The 12,270-nt window shown below is 46.4% G+C and overlaps 1 protein-coding gene across 1 annotated transcript in view; it reads right to left on the bottom strand.

The window, feature by feature from the left end:
- The window catches only part of BRINP1 (BMP/retinoic acid inducible neural specific 1), a 173,832-nt gene that overhangs the window by 15,686 nt on the left and 145,876 nt on the right, over positions 1–12,270 (bottom strand). The window contains exon 7 of the mRNA XM_032308161.1: positions 11,941–12,163. Coding sequence (XP_032164052.1) covers positions 11,941–12,163 — 223 coding nt within the window. The remainder of the gene's footprint in view (positions 1–11,940; positions 12,164–12,270) is intronic.

Genomic DNA, 12,270 nt, shown 5'->3' with positions numbered 1-12,270 from the left:
TTTTACTCTTTACTAAAATGACAGGAAGATATTGGCTGATCATGTAGATTCCCTGCTGATGAGGACATTTTAGGATGGAATAATTTTAGGTCATCTACCTTCCTGAGCCGCAGACTCCTAAGGTATAGCACCGCTGGTCTTGCCTACCCTCCACCATTATCCTTCACGTAGTTCCCAGCACCTAGTCAGCACTCATTACGTATTTGTTGAATGAAGGAATGAATGGATGAATAAATAAAGATTCAGCACAAAGATTAACGTAAATATTCTTCGAAAAGAACCAAGAACTATGCCAAAGACGGCAACAGAAGTAGTAGTATCGCAAGACGCTGGGCCAGGCATGACTTTCTGGGAGCCTTGGTTTTCTTACCTGTAAATGGGGAGACTAATCCTTGCTGTAGCTTCCCAACAGGTTATTATGTGTATGGAAGGATCAAATCATTGATGGGAAAGCCCACTGCAAAGTAAAATAACCTGTACATAAAGTATTTGTCTTAGTTCACTTTGAAAGGTTAGGAATGTCCCCAGGCCTAATGGGGTAAATTTATTCTCTAATTACACCAGAAACCCAGTACCTTCCTGCTGTTACGTTGGCTGCTGCTGGCTTGCAGTTGGGCCACCTCCCGGCAGGAGCAGTACCTGCTGGGATGCGAAGCCATTAGCATCTGCTTCAGCAGGTGTTAGAAACTCAAGTCAAAGAAAACAAGCTAAAGGATGAGACTCTGTTGACGGGAGGGATACTTGTGGTATCACACCAAATAATCTGGGTCACTGCCTCTTCATCTGGTGTAAAGCACTCTTTTCCAAGGCTAGGTACTGAGAAACCCAATCTTTTGAGAAACTTCAAGAAAGGGTTCTATGGCCAAATAAGTTTGAGAAACTATATTCATATGACCCCATCTTTATTGGGGTTTTTTTCTTTTTTAAATCAACATTTCCTAAACTTTTTCTATCAAAGACATCACTTCATCTGCCCTCACCCCATCACAATATCCTATAGGATTCACTTAGGGTAATTCATTTTTGCTTAGTTTCTACTGAGTGAAGGGACACTATATTTATAGCAATGAGGGGAATATTCTAATCCAAGGTTAGTGTAGCCCCCAGACCAGCAACCTCAGTATCATCTGGGACCTAGGAACCAGCCCACACCTGCTGAATCGGAAACTCGGGGGGTGGGGCCCAGCAATCTATTTTTCAAAAAACCCTCTAGGTGATCAGGATGCCCACTCCTGTTTGAGAGCCACTGCTGAGATCCACAGTTCAGTGGTAAAGAACACAGGGAAGAAACAGTGAATCCTTTTACACCTGGGAGAGAAAGTCCATTTCAAATGGCTATCAGAGAACTTTTACTAAACCAGAACATTCCTTCTAATTTTTTTTTTCTTCCAGTAGCTACTCATTAGCTAAATGATAATATACAAACTCCATAGTTAGGTATTCAATTCCTCCATAGTTCCATCTCAATATATGTGTCTAATCTTAATATCAATGAAGAAAAATACATAAAGCTAATGTTTATTGACCACCTACTATATGCTAAGAACACTGCCTATGTATCTTAGGTAATCTTCACAATAACTTGATGGGGAATGCCCCGTTATTATCCTCATTTTACAGATGATGGCACTTAGGACCAGAAAACACTGAGCACACAGCTCACCCCAGGATTTAATGCCAGACTGTCGGGTTCTAAGCCCATGTACTCATGTTCTTTCTTTCTTTATTTTTTTTCCTGTTTTGTGATTTCCCACTCTGGATAGAATTAATTTTACAGTCAATTCTTGATAGTGTCGTTTTCCGGAATAGAAAACCATTCTCTCCATCCCAAGTGCGAAGTATCATCAACCCTCAAATTCCATCTCAAAAACTCCTTCAGCAAACACTGTATCACGGTGGGCGGGGCCACTTGATCTGTCACTGTGAGCTGGGGGGAAAGGCCGGCTGCTGTCATCATGGAATCTGTGGTCAGGATGGGGCAATCTGGGATGAAACACAATTGCAAATGTGCCAAGTGTTGGAAAAAACTGCCATGCGGGATGTAGTAAAGACATCCCGTAGGGCTTTGCAAACTGGTCCCATGTGTCTGGGCAGTTATCCCTGAGAAAGGGGGTTTGATCTGAAAGTTAGATGATGAATAGATTAGCGCAGGCAAAGAGGCGAGGGGGATTCTCCAGTCTTCCCCAGTAGGAATGTATTTCTCTCCCTTCTTACCTCTACTGGCCCTCAACCTATTTTTACGATAGGAACCATAATGGAATCTCTTTTATAGGCTTGTTGTAAGGATGCAATGAGTAAATACACATAAGGCACTTAAAAACATGCCTGTGGGGCACCTGGGTGGCTCAGTGGGTTAAAGCCTCCGCCTTCAGCTCAGGTCATGATCTCAGGGTCCTGGGATCAAGTCCCGCATCGGGCTCTCTGCTTGGCAGGGAACCTGCTTCTCCCTCTCTCTCTGCCTGCCTCTCTGCCTACTTGTGATCTCTATCTCTGCCGAATAAATAAATAAAAATATTTAATAAAATTTAAACATGTGCCCGATATATATGTGAACTATTATTATCATTATTTTTTTTTTCTCTTACTCTATGACCTTGAGCAAGTTGTTCCACTAACAGTGGCAAGTTAGTAGGAGTAAGAGCTTCTGTCTCAGGACAAATTGGTGTAATTGACCTTCATGCGAGTGACTTGTCACACAGCTGACACTCTCCCTTCCATCAGATAAATGCGTGATGCTCACGGAATACTCACAACTGGTTGGCTATGAGCCGACAAAGCCCGCATGCCTCTGTTCCCTCCAAGTAACAAGCACGCTTGTTCCCACATGTGCTTATGCCAGTTGTATTTGCCGTGATTATACCATGGAAGTCAAAGTCAAATAAATCAATTAAATATGAGCTGTCTTTTCTGTGGAAACTAATTTGAATTCCATGAACAAATTCTAGAAAGACATTTGCTAGGGGGGAAAAATGCCATCGATCGAAATAAAGGGGAAGTACCTGAAAATGATTAGGAGGGGGATGTGAAAATCTGCAAATGGTTAGACTGTTTCCTAAGAGTCTTTGAACTGTTGCTCTACTTTGAATAAACAAAAGTTGGAAATTATATACAATGACGGGTGTGGTTTATGCAAGAAAGCCAGTAAAATGTCAAACAGAATATACCAGCATCCTCAAAAAAGATTCTGGCCCTGCTTCAAAAGGCTGGCCAAGGAATATGCATGTATATATTTTAAGTTAAAATAAAATGTGTTTAGATATGTGCGGCATGTATATACATTTTAGGATTCCCTATTTTTAATCTTAACTTTTGCAATTAACTGACAAATTATTGGTCTCTAATTTTGTCTGATAAGGAGCCGTGGGCTTTGACACCTTACTATCTGCTAAAAGCAGCATACATGTTCTTTTACTGATTTTCCAACATTAGGTATTATTTTTATCTCTACCATACCAATTAGAAAAGTGAAGCTCAGATACTTTAATACTGTGCCAAGTTTACACTGTTAGCAAATGTACCTTCTTCTTGGCCTATCAGATTCCAGAGTGTGAAGTCTTAGGTATCTTAAATCCCACTGCCTCTCTACCGTATTGTCACATGTCGTCGGGCTCACGCTTTGTCTCCTCCAGGGGAAACATCTATTTCTTGAAGGCGGAAATAGTGTCCTCATCAAATATCTAGGGTTGACTACCCCGGTGCTCCTGATTATAACAATACTGTACCTGCACATTTCTTTATAAGTTACCAAGGGTTTTCACATATATCCTATAAATTGACTGGGACGTCAACTCTACGGGGTAGCTATTCTTATTATCCTGAATGTACAGATGAGGAAACAGAGGACTCGGGTACGTTTAGAGATTGTGGAGGTCACACATGTCATAAGTAGCAGAGCAGACACTGTCAGTCTAATAAACTAAACCTGACTTCAGTTCAATAAAATATAAGAAGTCCTATCTCTCTGCCCCACTGCAGGAGTCTATGGAGATTAAATCCCCAGGCAAGTAACTATAGGGTTCAGAGAGAAGAATCAAAACCAGTGTGGAGACTGAGGGTCATCATAATAAGGCTAACAATTATCTTGGTCACCAGAATCTTTCCATAGACACCAATTAAACACCATGTGGAGCAGGAAATATGTTAAAAGCTGACATGGGTTCAGAAGCTACGGCCCCAGGATTGGAGCCTGAGGTGGACACCCCCAAGAGATTTTCATCTCAACAATGCATAATTACATTGTGCTTGGCGAAGGCCCGGACTGCTGGGTCAAGGCCATGTGAATCTGAGAAGTAAAAATAAACCAAAGACCAAGAGTCATCGGAAAATGCCAATAATTATACCGCCCACCCTCAAGTTAAAGCCATGGATCTGCTTTGCCTTACAACACTCTAACCTCTGCAGAAATCAGGTGACAGCACGCTGCAAAGAAACACCAAATCACACTGACATTAACTACCTACTCCGCGTTAGGGATTTTTCTTCATCTCAGTGAATTTCATAGACTCTGGGACATGCCTATTTTTGTCTCCCTTTTGTTTCTTTGTTTCTTTTTTCTCTTTTTCTTCAATAGGGTACATTTCACAAAGTCTCATATGAAGCAAGAAATACTTTCAGGATTTGGATCCAGGTCAGCTGAAGACAATCTCCATCTGCAGTTTCCATCTGACCATAGTGCTGGGACTGTCACAGTCTGAGAGCGTCCGTTTTAATCCTGGTGCGTTCACGAATCCCCTGGGTAACCTGAGACAAGTCACATCACCCCTTCTGGCCTCAGTTTCCTCACTTATGAATGAGGAAGACAATCCAACCCTACCCAGTATATATGGAAAAATCCTTAAGTTATTTATATGGAAACGGGACACCATTGTAAAATATTATGTCGCCATACCTTTGGGACCCCATTCCGGGTAGAAAATAATTTGTTTGTCCATTCAGCAAACAATGTTTTTTGAATAGCTACTGTGCGCTGATTCCCATGCCAGGAAATGAGGGTGTTAAAGGGGTCAAGAACGTGGGTTCACACACTTGTCTGGAGCTGACAGTCTCGTAAGACAGATAGGTGTTAATAAATAGATAAGCAAAGGTATTATTTTAAACTGAAGTTTGGGGCTTCATTTGGGAAGTCAGGATGTTAGGAAAGCATGTCAAACAGGTCCTGACATCCTTTTAGTGCAAGGACCATAGCTACTGCAGTGGAAGAAAAGGAGAGAACATTCCAGATAGAGGGAAGAGCCTCTGTGAAGCCCTACAGAGTGGGAGAAGCATATGCATTGAGGGAAATGAAAGATTAGTGGGGTTACAGCCGTGTCAGCTAAGAAGAGGCACGCAACAGAGAGTCAGGAGGTAGACAGGGGTCAGATTGTGACAGACCTGTAGGTCAATTTAAGATTTTGCTCTTCCTCCTAAGAGCAGAGATTAGTTACCAAAGGCTTTAAGCAAGGGTGCCACAAGATGGAATTTGCTTCTTACATAATCATTCTGACATTCAACCATTCAATGACATTCAATCATTCTCGTGGAACATAGACCGGAAAGTGGGTACAATAGATTCTGGGAGACACAGTTAAATGGCCATTGGAGGGGCACCTGGGTAGCTCAGTAGGCTAAGCCTCTGCCTTTGGCTCAGTTCATGACCTCAGTGTCCTGGGTCCGAGCCCCACCTTGGACTCCCTGCTCAGTGAGGAGCCTGCTTTTCCCTCTCCCTCTCCTGTTCCCCCTGCTTGTGCTTTCTCTTGTTCTGTCAAATAAAGAAGTAAAATCTCAAAAAAAAAAAAAAAGGCCATTGTAATTTGGGGCAAAAGATCTTAGTTTGAACTACAGGCTACTCATTAAAACTGACTAGGACATAATTACTGAACTTAAATCAACATTTTGGAGTTGAACTGTGGTTCTCTCAATCTCTCTGAGTGATATTTCTCCTCCACTTGGGCAAGACCTCAAGGTAACGGAGTCCAGTTGTTTTCAAATTGTTGAAGTTTCAAATTTTCCCAAGTGAGCTCTAATTCAGACTTCCCATAAAGAACATGGGTAAAGAACAGACCTAGTGAAAGGTGAGGTGTCACCATTCACTGCTCAGCCGGCACCTGCCCCTGCAAGGCACACGTTTTAGACCTGGTGTCTTCTGGAGCACCTGCTACAGACCCACTATGGATTTAATGTGCCCCATACAGGGCATACTATGGCCCATACAGGCCCATATGGGCAGCGCCGCGACCTGAACTCAGGTCCCGTGGTTCAAAGCTGTGTCCTTTTCAAAAGCACACCCTGCCGCTAAATAATGTTTTGAGGACAAATGCCCTGTTGCTTGTTTCTTTAAGTGCCTTCCAGTGTCTAGTGTTGGGCTGGGAGGCCAGGTGGTCAGTCAACATTTATGGAATCGCATAGAAGTCTGCTGAATTCAGCACTGGCCAAGCTGATTTTCTGCGGCTTTATTCTTGCCCTTCTCCCTTCTTCCCTCCTTTCCTTCCTACCTCCCTCTCCCTGTCCCCCCTTCTCCCTCTCTCTTGACATCTCTCTGTCCTCCTTCCCTTCTTTGCAAGGACAGTGGGGTGATTTCCAACACCATGCAGTTTGTATGTAGGCGGGGGATCCGAATGTCCTGGACCATCACCTTCGGCAACAGGTCGGAGAGCCCAGAAGTTATGGGAACGACTGCCAGGGTTTGAATCCTGCCTCTTACGGGCGGTGTGATTTTCAGCAAGTCTGTTAACATCTCTGTGCCTTAACTTCCCTACTCATAAACAGGGATGATGTACTGCTGCCAGATAAAGTGGCCTGGGCCCCAGAATTGATGATTCAGTGTTCCACAGCTGGGGCCATTTCCTAAATCTCAGCACACTACGTTCCAGGCTATGAAATTCTAATCTCAATCCATCCCCATCCCCGTGACCTTAACGAGCTAACCCTGCATTTGGCATCATCATACACCCAAACCACGCTGCCCTAACCAAACACAGCTGCCTCCCTTTGCCGCTTCACACTGCTCAGGACCTGCACATGGCCCTTGACCAGCAGAACAACCAATGAGACAGCAAGACAATCCCAATCTTGCCACTTACCTGCCCTGTGACCTCGTGCAAGTTAATTATATCTCTGCCTCATCAGTTCCCGCATCTATAAGTCCAATCCAATGGCATCAAATTTGTAGAGATAGTATGAGGACTAGATGACATATTTGATATATAATATGTCATCATTACCAACACTTAGACTTATTAAGTATTACCAAGGCTAAGTAAGTTACATGCAAAATAATCAGTAGCTCGTCAAAATAACTAAGGAAAATAGCTGTTACGTATTGTATATTTTCCATGTGCCAGACAGTGTTCTAAGCATTTTATGTGGGTGAAAGCATCTAATCTTCAAAACAGCCTTAGGAAGTTGGCTCTCTTACTCGCCCCCTTTCACACATGAGAAAACTGAGGCTCAAAGCCGGTGCTAACTTCCCCAGGGTTGCAGGTAAGCCGCTGAACAGTGTGGGCTTTGAACCCAGGCAGTCTGACTCTACAGTCTTTATACTTAGCCAGCTCTCCTGCTTGTTGTAATAGCTGCTCAGTAAGAGGCTGTTATGGTTTTATAATTAATCTTGTTTGCCCTACATATAAGATGGTCACCTCTAGCTCTATTTATACTCTATCTCCAAAAAAGATTTCTGCCCCCAAAAGACCCATACCCTCCCAATATTCACTCCCTTGAATCCAGGCTGGACGTTGGCCCATAGAATATGGCGGAAGGGACTCCGTCTGACATCCAGAGCTAAGACATAAGAAGTCGTACAGCTTCCTTTTGGTCTGAAGATGCTGTCGTGCTGCCAGAAGCCTGGGCCACATGGACAGGGCACGTGTAGGCAGTCTGCCCGCAGCCTCAGCTGAACTCCCAGCAGTGTGCCAGCTGTGGGCGTGAGTCATCTTGGATGTCCAGTCCAGTCAAGCCCTCAGAGGAGCCCAGCCCCGGCCGACTTCAGAGACCCCCAGCTGTGCCCCTGTGAACCTACAGAATCCTGAGAGTTGATAACAAAGTGTTGTTTTGAGCCACTAAGTCCTGGGGTGAGTCTGTTGGCAGTAATGGATCACCAGAATGCCCCTTTTGCTCTCCAGCCCTGTGTGAAGGTTCCAGGATGCCTTAAAACTAAGCCCCAATTATCTAGACTTGACCTACCACTTAATTTTACAGGTAAACACCTTTTTGAAGTAACAATAAAATAATTAACATTTATTGACCTTGTGTATATTATTAAACTCTCTGTGCCTCCATTCCTTTACCTGTAAAATAGACCTAGTAAGGTAGCAAAAATACCTACTTCCTAAGGTTGCATCAAGGAGGAAGTGAGCTAATTCATCTCAGGTGCTTTGAACAGTGCCTGGCCTTCAGAAAACATATATCAAGTGATAGCACTCTCTTTCTCTACCCCCGACCCCTCTCTTCAGGGAGCAAGGCATTTTATAGGTTTTTAAAAATTGTTCGATCTTCGTCCTCATATTGAACCCAAAGGCAAGTGTTATTAGCTCTTGTTGTCAGGGAGGTGCTCTCTTCCAGAGAGCCTCATGGTGAATGATGGAGCCATGATGTGGACCCCAGTCCGTGTGGGGTTAAAGCCCTATGCCCTGTCCCTTTCCTACCCCCGCTTCAACAGCGCCACACCCCACGATGCACGCAAGCATCCCGGACCCATGGGAGCGATGGCCTCTGCTTGGTGGACTCCTCTCCCCTGGAGCTGGGCTCACAAACTAATTACAGCAGAGCAGTGGCCTCATTTGCAAACTCCAGCTCGCTCAGCTCAGGTGGCCCAAAGTCCCCTGTGTTAGCACCTTTGTGTGACACCGCTCCGTGGCGGGGAGGTGCCCTGCCTGCTGGTGTGAGAAACACTCATTAAAGGCTCCGATTCGGATGTCAGGAAGCCGCTCACAGCCAGCAAGGAGGTTCAGCTCTCCTGGGAAGGCTTCAGAGGAATCCACGCGGTGCCGAGTTCCCGTCCCTGGCACCCCCCAGTACCCGGCATTCAATAGTTGTTAAATGAACATAATTGACTGACTTGCCCAGGTGGAATTCTAGACATCCTCTCCAGGTGAGTAGGGGAGGGATGCTGTGATTAGGGCAAGTTTTCTCATCTCGGGAGGAGAGACGGCAACACTGTGAGCTGTGTTTGAAGGTGCTGGTGGCGGAGGGACATTTCTGGCCTGACAGCTCGCGCGTGAAGAGATGGGGACATCTGCACTCGGAACAGGGAAGTCATTGGCTGAAGGTCACACAGCTCGCTGATGGGGAGGCAGGATCTCGATCTAGCCCCCTGATTCTGTGGGGGGTTCCTCCCTTTCCTCCGCTTCACTCTTGGCGGAGAGAAAGGGGACTTTGAAGATGTAACTAAGTTAAAATTAGGTCATGGCGGGGAGCCTCAACCCAGTAGGACTGGTGTCCCTCTAAGAAGAGACTGGGACCCAGAGATGCACAGAGGGAATGGCACGTGAGGACACAGGGAGAAGGTGGCCATGAACAACCACAGAGAGAGCACTGAGAAGAAACCAGCTCTGCTGACACATCAGTCGCAGACTTCCAGCCTCCAGAACTATGAGAAAATAAATTTCTGGTGTCTAAACCACTCAGTCTGTGGCACTTTTCTACGACAGCCCTGTCAAGCTAATTTTATGTATACCTGGAGCTTTTCGTGATTGATACCAGAACCCCTCCTCTGAACGACATCCTTCACAGCATGGTTTACTGTGCTTGGCTCCGACCCCCTCCCCCCATGCCCGAGGCAGGTCACGTGACAGAAGCCTACCTGAAATCTCCTTTAGGCCCTCACTCACCATGGTGATTTGGGTACCAGCTGCAGGTGGCAAGGAAGCCCTTTTGTGACGGGACCCCTTTCCTAGTTCCCGCTCTTGAGGCACTGCAACGCGTGAGCAACGGGCACAGCAAATTCTCTTTGGTTTATAAAGTAAATGATCCCAAACTAGTGCTAAGTGATGGGTTCAGAGTTGGAAGGAATGGGAAAAACAGATGAGCATAGACAAGCTCATATAAGGAGATTTCATAGTGGAGAAATAGGGAAGACAGGCAGGGGTTTTTAAAGTACCGTGGACTTGGGGCGCCTGGGTGGCTCAGCGGGTTAAAGCCTCTGCCTTTAGCTCGGGTCATGATCTCAGAGTCCTGGGATCAAGCCCCGTATCCGGGTCTCTGCTCAGCGGGAAGCCTGCTTCCAGCACACCCCCCACCTGCCTCTCTGCCTACTTATGATCTCTGTCTGTCAAATAAATAAATAAATAAATAAATCTTTACAAAAAAAAAAAAAAAAAAGGTAACGTGGACTTAAAATAAGGACCCTTCTGTATTGGCTGGTGCAATCTGGAAAGACTCCATGGAGGAGGTGGCATTTGATCGGGGTCTGAACAAATAAGAGGAAAACGAGCAGGAGCACAGAGGTGGCTGGGATGAGTGTAGTGGTCTTTAGCCTCTGAGTGCCTGTAGAGCAGGATAATGAGGAGCACAGAATGTAGAATCAGGGAACCGGGGGATCTGGTCTCTTCCTCTTATGGCAGGGCTGCCATACCTCAGCACCCCGACTTCTGGGAGAAGATAAGTCTTTGTTGCAGAGACTGCCCTTGTGCGGGAGCATGCCCGCATTCCTTCTATTCCTGAACACAAAATTCCTGAAGACAAAAACGTCTTCGGACCCTGGAGATAGAGTCATCTTCAGCTGGGGACTGCTGATGTGCACTGCAGCTCTGGACCAGCCACTTGACCTCTCTGAGCTTGTCCTTCGATCCGCCCAAGGGGCATTAACAAACCATATGTATAAACATGTGGTTGACAGTGAACTTGTTAAGGAAATGTGACTTAGCCTTACTCTTTTGTTTATTTTTTAAAAATGTGTATTTATCTGAGAGAAAGAGAGCGAGCAGGGGAAGGGGCAGAGGGAGAGACTCCTGCTGAGGCCAAAGCCCAACCCAGGCCTTTATCTCAGGAGCCAGGAGTCAGGACCTGAGCTGAAACCGGTAGTCAGCCGCTTAACTGACCGAGCCACCCAGGCGCCCCTTAGCCTTACTCTTTTACGGAGCGGACCTCTTCTCTCTGAATAAAGTTGAACCCCAAACCCCCATGTGTGGAATGAAGAAAGGCACAGCTGTGCTGGCTGAGGCGGAGTGCAGGGCCCCCTTGTCTGCCTTCTGCGGGCTGGTGACCCCTTTGTGGGGCTGCGAGAGGAAAGGCCCAGAGATAGCTCATACGTGCCCTGTGAAAATGGAGTCTGAAAGGCCTGGGTTTGACCCTCCTTCCTGCTGGGTTCCAGAGACAGTAAGTATACCCGGAGATCTGGGAAGAAGGACCAGGGAGCTTTGGTCCTGTCAGCCCAGAGGGAGGCAAGGGAGGCATCCAGGCATTTAAGGAGCCTCTTACTCTCAGGTGAGAACCTTGCACTCCCATGACCCAGCCAGGGAATGCCTCCTTAAATGGATCCCGGGCTGTGCTTTGATTGCTCTACTGACTCCAGGCCCCCATCGAAGGCCCTCCAAAGGTAGCTGACCCATTAGTTAACCAGTTTCTTCACCATGGAAGATAGGGATGCTCAAATCTGCTTTGTCAAGTAATTTTAAAGTTAAATAGATAATACACTGTGAGCACCCAGAAGAATGTCACCTAGCAGTCAGGGTTCTTGTCGGTTCCCTTCCACAGTCCAAGGGATCAGACCGGAGGCAGAGGCTGGAAGTTTGGGGCACATTTGGGAAACAGTGAGAAATCCAACGACAGTCCGAACAGAGAAGCAGAGAAGAGCCCAAGCAGAGAAGTCAGAGAAGATCCAGGAAACAGCTGGACTGGGCCACACAATGCCTGGCCGGCCAGCTGTAAGGGCATCTCCTGCTGGCATTCCCGGCAGGGGATGGGGAACAGAAGGAAACTAGCCCCGCGTCTGAGACTACAGATGGAGCAGGCAGACGCCACACTTACCTCTCCCGAGGCAGCTGGTGGTTGGGATTATGACGGCAGCGGACGCTGAGGCCGAAGAGCTTGCGGGCTGTGCGCTGGATCTTCTGCCTCTGGGCCTCGGTGGCGCTCTGCAGGAGCTTGTACCGGTTCTGCAGGTCCCAGTCGTTGCCCCAGTGCTGATGGATGCTCCCGATGGTTAGGAAGTGGTTGCTGGGGAGACGCTTCATAAAGGATTTAAACTCATCTAGCAAGAGAAAAAGCCCAAAAGAGAAGTGCTGAGTGCTGGGCAGCCACCCTCTGAAGTTGTCTCCAACGCTTAGTCCCACCTATGAACACAGCAGGCTTGCAAAT

Source organism: Mustela erminea, chromosome 12 (genome assembly GCF_009829155.1).
Source record: "Mustela erminea isolate mMusErm1 chromosome 12, mMusErm1.Pri, whole genome shotgun sequence".
Classification (NCBI taxonomy): domain Eukaryota; kingdom Metazoa; phylum Chordata; class Mammalia; order Carnivora; family Mustelidae; genus Mustela; species Mustela erminea.
This window is presented reverse-complemented; position numbering and strand designations above follow the sequence as displayed.